We start from the raw sequence: 14,496 nt of genomic DNA on the forward strand, positions 1-14,496 counted from the left end.
CAGCAAGAACGGACCGATACTCGCGCAAAAAAGCTCGTCGATTTAATTACGCAAATTTGTGAGTTTGGATCTAGTTTACTCGAATTTTAGGAGGATTTCACCTTGGATTCACCTTACTCACCGCTCAAGATGATAGTATATTGTATCCCTTTTCTGGACATGAGACCAAGTCAACTTCGACAAACGAGAAAGAAACGCTAAAAAACATAGCCCATAAGGCATGTAACAAGATGGTAAAACCGCCGCCTAAGCTGAGCACACTCTCCGTTCAGTCTTGTACTAGTATTAATTAGAGTTGAAAATGTTTTACTCTAATTGAAAGTTTCTGACTTTTTGGCCTCGTTTTCCACTCAAAATAGTGTGGAATTCGCACTATTTCACCACCGTGTCAACTTTGACTCTATTCCAGAGCCACATTTAGCTAAATTCCAATTCATTTAACTAAGATTTTGACTCTAAATGACTCTGAAATAACTCTTAACTGATGCTAATTGCCTCTGATTTGGAGTCTCGTGTAATTCGATTTTCGAGTCAATTGACTCGATTTACCGTCAAAATGGGGATAATATATGATTACTTTAAACTGTGCTTGCTGTACCAGTCAGAAGAACCGTAAAGCACCTTTCGGGTGTCCTACAAGGGAAGAGGGGAGAGGAGCTATAAAAATCGGCCAAAACGCCGAAAATAACTGTTGATCGACCCTAAACGACTAATATTGCGCCTTTAAGAGTTTGCGCAAACAATGACCAGATATTTCTAAAATATTTTGAATTAAACTTTTTGAATATTTTTAAGCAGAAAGGAACTGAGCCACATCATCTATTGCCAAATTTAGCTGGGAAATCTTATTTTTTACGAGAGAACGTTTATGCCGATTCCTTTGAAAATTTTAAAGAATTTGCTTCGTACTATGCTGAAAATTCACTGACATTTGCACAAATATCTACACAACCGTTTTTTTGTATAAACAAATTAAATTGCCCGGCTAAATATGACAATGGATGGTGTCACTTGGTTCCTTTCTACTCAACGTGGTCTGTTTTCAAATCACCAGTGACGAATTTACAAGTTGGCAATACTATTTTTCCTGCATATAAATCCATTATAAATATCGATTTTAGGTAAGCCACCCTGATTAGCTCAGAATCGATTGTTTTACATGCATTTAAATGGAAGAGAAACACCGTTGCCAACTTTCACAAATCATCTTAATTGGGATAATTTAATGCATAACGTTGCTTCGAGTGCAGCGCAAGGAGGCGGTTTCAAGAGTGGTTTGGGAGGGGCCCCTTCTCCACACTCCGAGTGGTAAAACCTCGAAATGAGGGCAGCTGTGACGTCATGCTATCGATGAAGTACTCTCACGCTGTCTGGGGACCGATAATAATTTCACGGGGACGACATCAAAGGGAATTCAGACGTCATCCCCCTCGAAATCCTCGCAACGAATTTCGAGTTGAGCGCAACCGTGCAGCCGCGCAACAGTCAATCCAACGACTTAATATTCTTACGTGAATCGTGCATTTCTCGAGATGATCATGATGGGACTTTCAAGACCGTATTCAGACGGATTTAAGCAGAGTCAGCCTAACTTCATCAGACGTTGCTTGGTTGCAGAAAGGGCATTTGGATCGTGTTTGGCAGAAATGGACCAAGCCATATCAGCTATTGCCAAATTTAACTAGATAATTTAATTTTTTACAAGAGAACGTTTAAACGGATTTTTTGAAAATGTTAAGGAATTTCAAGTCAAAAAGTCAAGATTATGACACGAAGTCCCACAGCATTCCTACAGTCTTGTAGGCGCTAGTATGCTTTTCACGCCAACTGACCGACTGCACTGCGTTTGGAGCAATGCGAGAAGTATTCATGCAGTCCTGTAGGCGCTTATGTATGGGCTTCACGCCGACTTTACTGTTTGGCGCAATACGTGAAGTAGTCCTAGAGTCTTGCAGGCGCTAATACATTTTTAACGCTGGCCGCACTGTATTGGCGCGATTATTCGCACTCGCTTTAGAATAATCGCGGCATCGAATAATATATAGCTTAAAAGGCCCATTTTGTGTTTCGACGCATTCCAAGTGAGCATTCCAACGTTGCCTCGTTTCTCCCGACTAACTATTTTTTCGAAAAAAGTTCGGAAAGTTCGTTATACCCACGATCATTATTCAAACCTTTTCGCTTCATTTATCATCAGAAGGAAAGACATCGATGACTTGTCAACAAACTAACCTAAACTAGCGTTAACATAAAAATGCGTTTATTTTCCAAATGTTTCTTGTTTTGCCAAACTTTTGTTGAGGTGTTCAGGTTTCCAAAACAGATGTTCAGGTTTCTATTCGCGCAATCCTTATATTTTCTTAGACCTTTCGCGCGATCCTGGATTACCAATTTTTTCAATGCGGAGGTAAGAGTTAAAGTCAATACATAAAGTCGAGTCTTTTTAAATAAAAGGCCGGTTTGTCATAGTGTCAGGGGAGAGAAGAGAGGAGGAGAGGTCCAGCAGTATAGGAGCTTAAAAATATTTTTCACGATGAATATTGATAACGCATCTAATAAAGGGGACGTGTTATACCTTAATTAGACCGTGTTTAGCAGGAAGGAACCAAGCCACATCAGCTATTGCCAATTAACCGGGAAATTTCATTTTTTATAAGAGAACGTTTAAACGGATTTTTTGAAAATGTTAAGGAATTTGCTTCGTACTATACAGAGAATTCACTGAAATTTGCACAAAAATCCTCACGACCGTTTTTATGTAAAAAAATGAAATTGCCAAATTAATTTTGGCAATAGCTGATGTGGCTTGATTCCTTTCTGCTAAAACGCGGTCCAGTTGAAGCGTTGGGTGCAAAAAGGGCATTTCTTGGTTGCGGTGTTTCAGAATCGCCACAGTTAACTTATATGTTAAAGAGGAAACTATTGGGTGCATTTTCTGAAGTTTTTCGTTTTCAGCATTGTAAAATCGTTAAGAAAATTCAGTGAAAGTTTCAACGAATTCCGTGCATTTGCTTCAGTCGTATAATGGATGATACGTTAGCGGAGATTCTGAGATACGGCGATCAAGAAATTCCCCTCCTGCACTCAACGCTTAAATTTTCTTTCATTTTTTATTTTTTCCCCAGAGAATCAAACAGAATTTTGGCTTAACATTTTGCAAGTACACTCCTTATACTGTGATTAAAAATTCTGTGTGATTAAGCAGAATTTTTCTTTGAGAATTGTGCACTTAAACGACAAAAGTATTATTCCTTAAGGTCCATGGACAACCCGTTAATGTAGATTAAAGGAAATTCTACAAACCATCCTTAGATTACTAATTTTTTGCAATTTCCAGGACCGGCAAAGTAATTGTCATACATTCAGACAATCAACGCCTTTTTCGTAAAATTGAATGTGCCGCGATGAAAATCAGTAAAAATTTATTTAATCGGTACACGGAGAAAAAAAGTTCGGCGTCAGCTACCGAACTTCGGTTGCCTGTGCCGCTACGATTGGTTCATATGGAACACCAATTATAGCAGTTCACTGAACTCCAGTTCTTCGGTAGAACGAGCCGAAATTTTTCGGTTGTCAGCACGAAGTTCTCGGTCCGGGGAACCGAACTTCGGCTCATCGTGCCGAAGGCTTCTGTACACCTAACCGAAATTCTTGGATGCATGAATCGAAGTCTAGTGGATCTTATCAAGGTTGCATTAAATTCAGGGGGGCTCTTATTGCTCTTAGCCAGGGGAGGGGGCCTTTTACCGAACCCCCCACAAATAAATTTAAAAAAAAAAAAAAAAAAAAAATAGAAGGGTATTACAACGCCTGCACAATGATTTGATGGGAAGAAATTTTTGCCTACATCGGGGATCGAACCTAGAACCTACCTAACACTAATCGAAGACCCTACCTACTGAGCTATGCCGGACGCTTGGGAGGAACGGCGAAAAACTTGCATTAATCTTCGAATTGAACTGTGGACAACCAGGATATATCTATTTTACATGGATTTGTTCGTTATTTTATTTTATTCTATTATTTTACTTCATTTTACTCTCTCTATGGAACATGAAAAAATGATGAAAATTTAAAAAAAAAAATCTCAGATCAGATAGCAAGGAAAGGAACGAGGATAGAATACATACTCAAATTATAAACGCACATTATACCGTTATCAGTTCCCAAAGTTCACACCAGATAATATCTTTTGCTCAATTTCAAGGCATTTTTTTAAATCATAACAATCACTGCACTTAGCAAGGTACAAACAAGAACATAAGTTAGGTAGATAGCAAATAGATAATATTAGGTACGAAAGGTCTACTAAGTATATAATTAAATTGAAAGTGCCCAGCATAAGGAACCATTTGTTATCACCAATAAATAAAATATGTACACTCCCTTACACAAATATAATAAATTTAAAATAATATCTACAATTGAAAGAAATCAGAGGAAAGGAGGACTCAAGCTTTCCCACACCGCATCATTCTCTACAAATGTAAAACTTGGCTATAGGCACTGATAATGTTGGCAATAAATGGATCAATTCTCCCGCAGACTTCCAATTCTCTACTCTGTAACCGTTTCCATGAAATCTAGACATAATATTAACACTGCAACTGATAATGGGGCCATGTTAAGTTAGTGCATAAATTTACTTACAGACTTCTCATCCGTGCCAATCACTGTAGCTCCGTAGTCTGCGCTACGAGTTCTATGGGTTGAAAGTGTACATCGAAGGATATTCTGCTAATGATCAAATTATAGTTTCGCAATTTAATTACAGTAAAGAGCTGGAAACTATAATAATGAACGATGCAGGCTTTGATGTTTCGCAGGAGACGAAAGAATAAGTTAAAATAAAATAAATCAAGGTCAATGATAACCTTTCAGCAAATTGGAAACACAAATTCAACTTTGTGAACTTTTCCACATACTTGAGGGTGACTAGGACTAAGCTATACAGAGAAAACCGAGTCATTTTTGGACAAAAGTAAGGTACATGAGATGAGAGTAGAGATGACCGTCTCTGGTCAGAAATTTAAAGTTGAGTATAAACATTTTGAAATGTGCAAATGGGCAATGAACTTTCCCTCTGGCATACCTAAGTCTCGTAAAGTAATTAAACTTCAAACCTGTCTTCTACAATTTGATCTGGATGGTTTAGTTCCTTTCCTAGATTATAAGCGGATAAGCGAAACGATTTTGTAGGTTAGGTCGATAAGAGAAAAAACAATCGAGTTCCGGCACTGAGAGAAGCTATGAGCTGATTTCTAAGTCGATATTCGAAGTTAACTGTATGATTAATGAGTCACTTGAGAAACAATTGTCACTTTGAATTCTACAATTGAGAGAAAACAACAAATGATACGCACTTTCTGAAGTCCAGCCGAGCTGGATCAAGGCATTCAAGCGGACGCCTTTTACTTGCAAAATTTAGAAATGGATAAGAATTATGCTTTCGTGTGTGTTTAAAGTGTACGATAAGAGGAATTCGTAAACTCACATCTCGCAATCTTCGGATCGTACGCACTACGTAGTTTTGTTCCGAACGGAACGATGCACGTCGCGCTTCGCGCACTGATTTGCGGAGTCATCAAATTCCTGCGTTCAGAGACAGAGAGCGCTAGCGTCGTTCCCTGTCTGCTAAAATCTTCGGTCGCTTGATACGAATACCCAGTCGGCAAAACGAAAAACTTCGGGACGGAGAACGAAAAATGCTCAGATCAGCAGACGAAGGCCAATTTGGGACCACGGTGTGTTATGCCGAACACGCCCGCATACGCCCCCGAATATTCAGTTCCTCATGCCGAAGTCGGGCCTACCGAACCGGTCGGCGCAAATCCCCGAACTTTTTTTCTCCGTGTAGGTACTATAGGCAACGCGGGAATTAAGTGAAGAAGATAAACAAGAAAAACACCCTTAGTTAGTGGCGCATGCTACGGAGTACGAACGTGTGACTAATTTTACTGTAACGCCTGGACGCATGCAACTATTTGGACTCCGTGGATGTCCGTGATGCATACGCGCGGAATTGTAGGCGTTTTGACTCTCCAGGCGCTCAGCGCTTCAACCACGGCGCAACGGAGCGCTGGCGGTTAGATTACTAACCGCCGGCGCGCCGGAAGATCCATGAAGACAGAACGCCTTAAATTCTTCGTGTGTACCACGAATGCACCTCTTCGGCACGAATATTTGCTCTGCAAGAAAATTTTCGTTCGTCAATTTTCAATGAAATCCGTAAACAGTTGTCCTGCGCGTTAACGAAGGTGGTATTTTCATCAACCAATCAGAGCCCAGTGGCCTGTTTACGGGACTATTGATGGGTTTCACTCTCTAACTAGAAACGTCAAAACAGTTCGATAACATGGTTCGGAGCACACGTTTACGAAACTGTAAACTGTTGACGAAAATTAAATCACACTTAATTACGGGCGATTTGACGGGAAAGGCTAGGCCACGCCCATTTAATCACAACCGTAGACCGAAAATTTGTTTTAATGCTGTATTTTGTAAACTGTACTTACGGATTTTGTTAAAAGTTAACGAACGATAATTTTCTTTACAACTCATGCTCAGCACAGCATAGCATTCGTGTTTCGTGAACGTGAAAAGTCGTGAGATATTTAATACAATTTCAATTTTTCCCGCCCCCTGATCAACGAGAGTTTCACCTATCCCGTGTTTTCCCGCCTCCTGATCAACGAGATTCTCACCAATCCCGTGCTTTCCCGCCTCCTGGTCATGACGAGAGATTTACCAATCGCGTACTTTCCCGCCCTTAACGCTGATTGGCAGTTGCATTGATGGGAGGCGCTCGGCGGGAAATCTGAGAATTTCAATGTAAATGTGTCACTGGTAACATTATGGCCATCCAATTTCGCGGAAATTCATGAACTTGAACTTGTAATCATTTTGAGGTCTTCCCTCGCGGAAATTATAGCCCCTTAGGTCGGGGTATCGCGCAACTTGTCCTGAATATTTGAATTGAGCCAAAGAGCGCGGGCTATCATGTACACCACAGTACGAAGCACAATGCACGGCATTTCTGCAGATTGATAAATATCTCGATCGTTTTTCTCAGAGGTAAACTCAGTCCATTCATCCATTGTATTAATACCTGTTTTATAAATTTTAATGATAAATTATTGATACGGGTGGATTATGGATATTAAAGAAGAAGCTTTTAAAGCAATCATTAGTACCATGGAGAGTTTAGGAAATGAACACCCTGATTCTTATCAGTATTTTGATTTGATGTTTGTTTACGTTCGAGCAGCATGCGTAGTGAATGAAAATGAGAATCATTCAATGTTTCCTCAGAATCTTTAAGTATTTACGTTATTATCTTCTTTCTTGTTTGAATTTTATAGTTTTGATTGTTCACTCCTTCATTGTAGCTCTAATTCACGGATCATCCCTCAGTTGTTATTTATTCAATTCCTCCTGTCCCTCAGCAACAATCTTGGATCGGTAAGAAGGTTAAGTTTTAAAAACCGAAGAAAGCCTTCATTCATCAAACTCTCTGTCTGTTCATCATCTCACCATTTGCTCTGTTTTCATCTTTTTTTTATGAAATCAACATAATCTAATGGTTTCCAAGAATTCAACGACTCGCAGATTTGTTTATTGCTCAACTAACGGTGAAAATCCAGTGAAGCCATCTAGCCATCTTGATTACCTCTAACCAAGCAAGAGGCTTAGGCCTTTCCTTATTTAATTTTTAGAGATGATTTTAAGCAAGTAAGGGTTACTCACTTAACTTCTAATGAAAACGGTAATGGTCCTATATCTTCAGGGAAGATGATTTCAAACTGACAGAGGTTAGGTTTTCAGTCACTTTCAAAATGAAACTGAGAATGAATTATCACTCAATGAATATCTTTGATCTCTGTCATATTTATCAAGATTTGATCAGCATTCTATAGTTTGGAAATAATGGATAGTTCGGCTGGTTGTGGCTGTGGCTACTTACCTACGAGGGGAACTTGCCGAGCTGCTGCTCCGATCAGGCTGAAAAAAATTTGCATGAACTCTTTGGATGAATCCATTAGTGTTTGGTTGTTTTTTCCAATGCGCCCTGAAAACATCCCCAAAAATTCTGAAAAGTCCCGTTTTGAGTGCACTGTCTATGCGCGCTCAAAACCGGACTTTTCTGCATTTTTGGGGACGTTTCCAGGGCACATCGGAAAAAACAACCAAACACTAATAGATTCATCCAAAGAGTTCATACGAATTTTTTCAGCCCAATCGGAGGTGACTGCTTGGGAAGTTCCCCTTTTTAGAAATGATGTTTATGATGTTCATGCCAAATAAGTTTACACGTTTTTAGACTGCAAAAGAAGATCCGCCATCTTGCTTCTTGCATTTACTTTACATGTAGAATGCACGTAAGACAATCTTTTGTCAGTCTTGAGACGCGTACGCTTATTTGATGACGACTCTACCCAATACAGAATTCACCTCATTACCCAACATATTCCCTTGACCACTATATGGCCCAATAAGTTAGAATAATTTTAGATCTGGAAGAAACTTATATCCTCAAATTAAACTTAGGAGTATTCAGCCGCGATTAAAAAAAGAGATGATAGGTCTTCGGTCCCCTGGGTGTTTTCTTATTGGAAGATATAGGATTTAAGCATGGCTAAACCCATTTTTAATTTTTTAAATTTTTTCTCCAACCTAAACCCTTTTCTTTGCAAAAATATCCTGTTGAACAACATAGCAATTGCATTTGTTTCAGGTCCAAAGAAAAAGAAACTATTTGGAGACGTAGCAAAACTTCTGACGCTCCAAATGATAATGCTGTAATTCCTCTAAGGAAAGAAATGAAGAAAAACTTCAGTCAAGGTTTACCCACACCAGCACCTAAACTTAGTGCAAAAAAGGTAAGCATGGTCTGCTAAGCACCTGTAGATTCTGAAGACAAAGAAGTATCAGTTTAGTGTGCTGAATGTAGAATTGAAAATTGCTGTTTCAATGTTATCAATTGATGTTTTTAACTTTTCACTAGATGTCTCTAATATACCACAATGCCAAGCGATGTCAAGTGACATCAATGAAAAAGAAGAAGAAAATATAAGTGCAGGTATAGGTGGTTTCACTGGGTAATTTTGAACAAATACTCTATCCCATCTTTGTATCCCCAAAATAAAGCAAATTTTGAATATTGCTAATCTCTAAAGAATTGCTTTGGTAATAGTGTCATTTGTATTTTATTTAGTTAATTTCAACTATGAACTAAGTTGAATAAATTTATTATTTTGTTGCATTATAATGTAAATTTTATAACGATTGATAACAATATTATATTTTGCAGACTTCTCGTGGAGGAAAAATCACCAATGATTTTATAGGACCTGAATCTACGGCTAAAAATTGTAGTCGAGGCGGTGGTGACTCAAGCTGGCTACACTCTCAGTTCTCTAATTTAACGCCAATCAAGCAAACATCACGGCGAAGGGCTTGTGGAGATCAAAGTGATTCAGAAGCATTTCTTAGTCAGGATGAAAGTAGTAACGATCCTGTGAAATCTAGTCACCTATTCAGTTCACTCTCTCCTGAAATCAATCTTCAGAGGTTTGAAAATATTACTAACGTAGAAATCTACTAATTTAGTTTTTGCACAGCTCTCTGAAGAAGGACCAATCAGTCCATCAGTTCTTAATCAGATTTTGGGGGTTTTCAAAATAATTTGTTTTCATAACGCTGAGGATTTGATAGTTCAAATCCGTAAATGACCTTCATTCATTTCTGTCATGCACCAATTTCCAAAAAACTTGAATTTTCCTCAGATAAGCCTGTTTTTAGAAAAATCCTCCAATATTTTTTTACTTTCGAACTCGGAGCTGAGCTAAATTAAAATGCTAATACCAGATGACTTTCAGTATATTTGCCTTAATGCTCTGTGTAGTTATTAATTTTCCATTGGGAGAATAATAAAGTAATGATTAAAGCTTTCATTTCAACATTTGAAGTTATCGCGCCGATTTTTAACATTCCACAATATTATCTCAACATCCATTTGTTCCCCTGTGAAGTCATCTGAGCCACCTAACTTTATACAAGATTCATCTACTCCTTTATTTCATTTATACTTGAATCAGTGAGTTCGAAAACACACAAACTCGGATTTTTTTTTTATTTTCACTTTTTTATGGTTTAGTAACACCTAGGGATGGGGACCTAGGGACACTTATGGAAAAGGAAATTTCGGAACAGCGACGGGAAAAGGGAAAAATCGAAGTAGGGTAGGTATTTCATTGGAAAAACCAATTTTTGGCCATTTCAAGGGAAACAAGTGACCGTCCGATTTTGCGGTTTTCTTTTTTCGGATCAGTATACCTTGTACCAAAAAGTTATATAAATATTCAAGTGTTATTCAGGTTGAAAAATATACATTTTTCAGGGCAGACTCTGAAAAATCGGTATCTAAATGTCAGTGAGAACGAAAACACACCAACTCGAAAATTTTTAAACGCTTAATTCTCTGTCATCAAACATGGTGTTTTGATTTCAACTTGGTGCTTTCAACAAAGTCTCCAAGTACTTGTCCTTTGGCACCAAAAAGGTTTTTCTTAAACTAACTTCTTCGCCCGCTGCGCAGTTTTAGGTATTTCCTCAACAATTTTTTTTTCCGAGTTGGTGTGTGTTCAAACTCACTGATCCACTTGTGCATATTATTTTCATAGACTGGTAGTATTTTTTGTTAATCTATTTCCTGCATCAAATTCTCCTCACAGGATGGGATACTCTGTAAGCGACACCATTGATTGGGACAAGATACAGCTGCCTCCTAAATCAGATCTCCACAAACAAATTCATTTTAGGATAACTAATTGCATGTAAGTGTGCTGCGATTTTTTTTCACTCAGTATTTTATGAGTGTACAACTGCGAGGAAGTTGACTTTCCAAATATATTCGATTAATTACTGTTACATGGAAAAAGTAAAATTTCCAAGTACCTATCATAGTATATCTGCTGGTAATCAAATCAATGAGCTTCATTAAGCTATTTCCACGTGACATCCAGAGACTTTCATGAGGCTTTCATAAATTAGCCGAACAGGATTTATGGTGAACAGGAAAGACAGGGAGAGTTAAGATGAGAATATGCATCACCAAGATAGTCGCAAACTGCAATGCAAGTTCTTGATCTTTCTTATAATGTATATGTAACACATCAATACTGAGCTCTGCAATACTCTCAGTTCACAGTGAATTTTACCTGAGGAAATTTGACCCTTCACAGATCAGTAGCGGTATTTTGCGCTGAGCCATGTTTATTTTTGTATATATTTTTATTTGGAAGAAAAGAACAAGGAGAAACAGAGGAAGTCAGGAAGACAGAAAATCAAAATCAAAAACTTTGAGAGTCTGAGAAATGGGAAAGCAAATTTTGCCCCAATGAACCTCTCATCTCTGTAAATGTTTGTTCCAACTATCTTCTCTTCTCTTCTTCCTCCACTAACAACTGGGACACAGCCCTGTTTGTCAAGCGCTTGAGCACAGAACACTTATAAATCACTATTGAGAATAAAATATTTGTCAAACATTAAAAGGAAAAACAGCAATAGCAACATTCAATTACCTTTAGAGTCCATTTACATTACAGATTTACCGTTAAAACTATGAGTCATAGCTATGATTCATTTACCTCGCTGCTGCCTAACAATTATTTATCACTACAGTTAATGGTGAAAGTTATTGTGATTATAATCTGTAACTCTCTTGTCTTCCTATTTTCCAGTAATCCAGATGTTTTAATTCGAATAGGAACAAGTGAATTCCGCTATCACATGCTAGTTTTACAATCCTACTCTTCTTTTTTTGATGAGAAGTCAACAAGGCAGATTGAACTACCAGAGGTAACTGAGCAACTATTTTCTTTCACCAAAACTGTTTTTACAATTTGTTGGCTTTACATGGAAGATGCGTAAGAAAAGATGTTCAACCATTTCTGAGAATTTCCACTGAGATGCTTTTGGTGCAACTAGATTCACAGAATTTCAAGCTTGAACAAACTTCAAAAAATGATTTTTGGAATTTTCAATGAGAGAATTTCTAATCATATTGAGAACAGACCTATGTAAAGAAGAAAGAGACAGAGATATTGGCCGAACGTCACATAACCCTCAGTTTTTGTGCTCATCATCGAGGGAAAATCTCATTTGAGCAAAATTTTCCCCTTCAGAGTTACTCTGTTCAGAGCAACAGTAGTGACGATCGATCAGGGAGGTAACCACATTTGTCTTTTGAGTCTAATTTGACCCATCATCAGTGTATCACAGCCTCCTGAGTCCTAACTCTCTGCTTCCAAGTTTGGAAACGTTGTTCAAACCACACCAAGGCTTGGGCAAGCGGCCATGATATCTGTCTCTAATCTGAGTGGTGCCTTAACCCATTTTAGTTCATGGAAAAAAAATTGAACTGGAGAAAATTTATTTACAGCTTTGGGTTCTAAAAATAATAGGAAAACTTTAAAACTTGATTTTCAACCCTCTCAAGGGTTAAAATTCCATTCTACCGACCTTTGGGTTTCTGGAAAAAGATAATTAATTTTGAAAATCAAACCCATAAATTGTGTCTCGATTTGCAGGTTATTTTTGATAACTTTGCAATGATCTGAGATACCTCATGTAATTTTAACATTTCAACCTCACATAACGTTTTCCTCTTTAATCCTTGTATCCTTAACATTCTCTGCGTACTAATCAGTTTTTCATATTTGTACAGAATATGGTATCAAAAGAAGCTTTTGCATGTATTTATGATTGGATGCTTCATTTAAGTCAAGACAGCTATCATCTTTTAAGAAGGGATAACATTCTAGGCATATTCTCGGCGGCCCAATATTTAGGCATAAAAGGTATGTGGCAGTAACTTGCATCACTTGAACTTGTCGCTTTCTTCCAATATCATTTAATCGAGAAAAAAGGTAAAAACAAAAAATGAAAACCTTGGTGTCAGTTCAATGGACAAAAAACTGGCTCTTAGAATACTGAGACTTGTGAATTGTAAGCTCAGGCCTATTAGACTGCAACGAATTATAGAGATCAGTTCATTGAAAATATGCATATTACAGACCAGTATGCGCATAGTTGATTTATTTGAGACCAAAGTGTAAAAGCTGTAAGGAGAGAGGAAAATGTTTGAAGACCCTTTGATAAACCATATGTATAGATTGCTTTTCTGACATCTACTTTTAATACATCAATATGTCCTATCAATTCGTTTATGATGAATCCATTTGCAAGACAAAATCCTGGCTTAAGATCAAATACACATTTTCTGTCACAACCAGTCCAAAGACTCGGAAGTCATGTTACCAAGTTTAGTCATAAGTCATAAGTTAGTTATGTCCAAGAAAAAATTTGAAAAGCAATAGTAGTCAATCAGTTCTCATGAAAATCAAAATTATAAAAATTTTAATTTTTTAAAACTCGTACTTGACTCATAACCTGATAGCATCCAGAAGCTGATTAGTTAGAATCTACATTTACACCGAATTTTCGATGATGTGTCCCCCAACAGTCACAGAGATGGTTTGCCTGCACAGCTAAAAATTGGTCATATTCTATTAGAGTGTAGGGCATGTGCTAATTTGACAATAACCGATTTCTCAAGCACAAATATTTTTTTCAACAAATGTTTTCTCTTGTTTTAATTTTACTATCAAAATGATTTTTTCTTTCCCGACACCATACCATCGTTACGTCTTTTCATCCTCCTCTTCCCATTCCTCTTAGATGAAATTTAAATTTGTTCTATCATAATATAACAGAATTAGAAGAGCAGTGTTGGGCATTCATAAGCAATGAAGAGCTTTTTAACGAAGATACTGCATTTTTACTCTACCTTGATGCTCGCAAATCCGATAATGTTGCCGTCATGGATTTGATGGTGCCCCGAATCCAAAGATTTTTCCTCACCCTTGTTAGCTCCAAAGATTGGTTAGAATTGTCCATAGAAGAAGTTTGCATGTTTTTAAGCTCAAATTACATATCTGTTCATTGGTAAGAACTCATTTTCCATCTTTAGTCTTCTATAGCGTAAACTCTCATACATTTTGTTCTTAATCCCTTCCTTTATTTTCTAAAATTTCTGTTAGCTTTCTTCAATTTCTCGGTTTACCAACTTACAATTGAAATGTCACAAGATCTAGGTATTGTCTTGAAAATGGATGTTTCTACAGCAAAATTTAGGGAGGAACACAACGCCTAGGTTTACAAACTTCAAAACTGCTTTTTCTACTAAAATAAAGAGACTTAAAGTTGAAGCCATAAAAATAATTTGTCTCATTAGCCTGAAGGTTAAGAGGTCATATAAGGTGTCAACCCATCATTTCAGCCACCTTGAATCCAATGCAACTATGCTCCTGTAAATCACAAACTGAACATTTCATTTAGAAAAAAATAAGTACAAAAATATTCACTTCAAACAACGATAATATTGCTAGGTACATAACATATTGTCACAATTACAGAAAGTTAAAAAACAAATGC

The 14,496-nt window shown here is 37.4% G+C and overlaps 1 protein-coding gene across 4 annotated transcripts in view; it reads left to right on the top strand.

Moving 5' to 3' along the window:
* Nucleotides 1-14,496, top strand: part of LOC109030294 (uncharacterized) — a 31,477-nt gene that overhangs the window by 4,699 nt on the left and 12,282 nt on the right. The window contains exons 1-7 of one of the 4 annotated variants that reach the window (XM_019041184.2): nt 7,238-7,461; nt 8,735-8,879; nt 9,311-9,570; nt 10,734-10,835; nt 11,742-11,859; nt 12,728-12,860; nt 13,776-14,007. In XM_019041184.2, coding sequence (XP_018896729.2) covers nt 7,280-7,461; nt 8,735-8,879; nt 9,311-9,570; nt 10,734-10,835; nt 11,742-11,859; nt 12,728-12,860; nt 13,776-14,007 — 1,172 coding nt within the window. In that variant the 5' untranslated portion in view covers nt 7,238-7,279. Of the gene's footprint in view, nt 1-7,237; nt 7,462-8,734; nt 8,880-9,310; nt 9,571-10,733; nt 10,836-11,741; nt 11,860-12,727; nt 12,861-13,775; nt 14,008-14,496 lie in introns of those variants that run through there. The other 3 variants (XM_019041182.2, XM_019041180.2, XM_019041181.2) reach the window with 3 other exon arrangements.

The sequence above is a fragment of the Bemisia tabaci genome, chromosome 8 (genome assembly GCF_918797505.1).
Source record: "Bemisia tabaci chromosome 8, PGI_BMITA_v3".
Taxonomy (NCBI): domain Eukaryota; kingdom Metazoa; phylum Arthropoda; class Insecta; order Hemiptera; family Aleyrodidae; genus Bemisia; species Bemisia tabaci.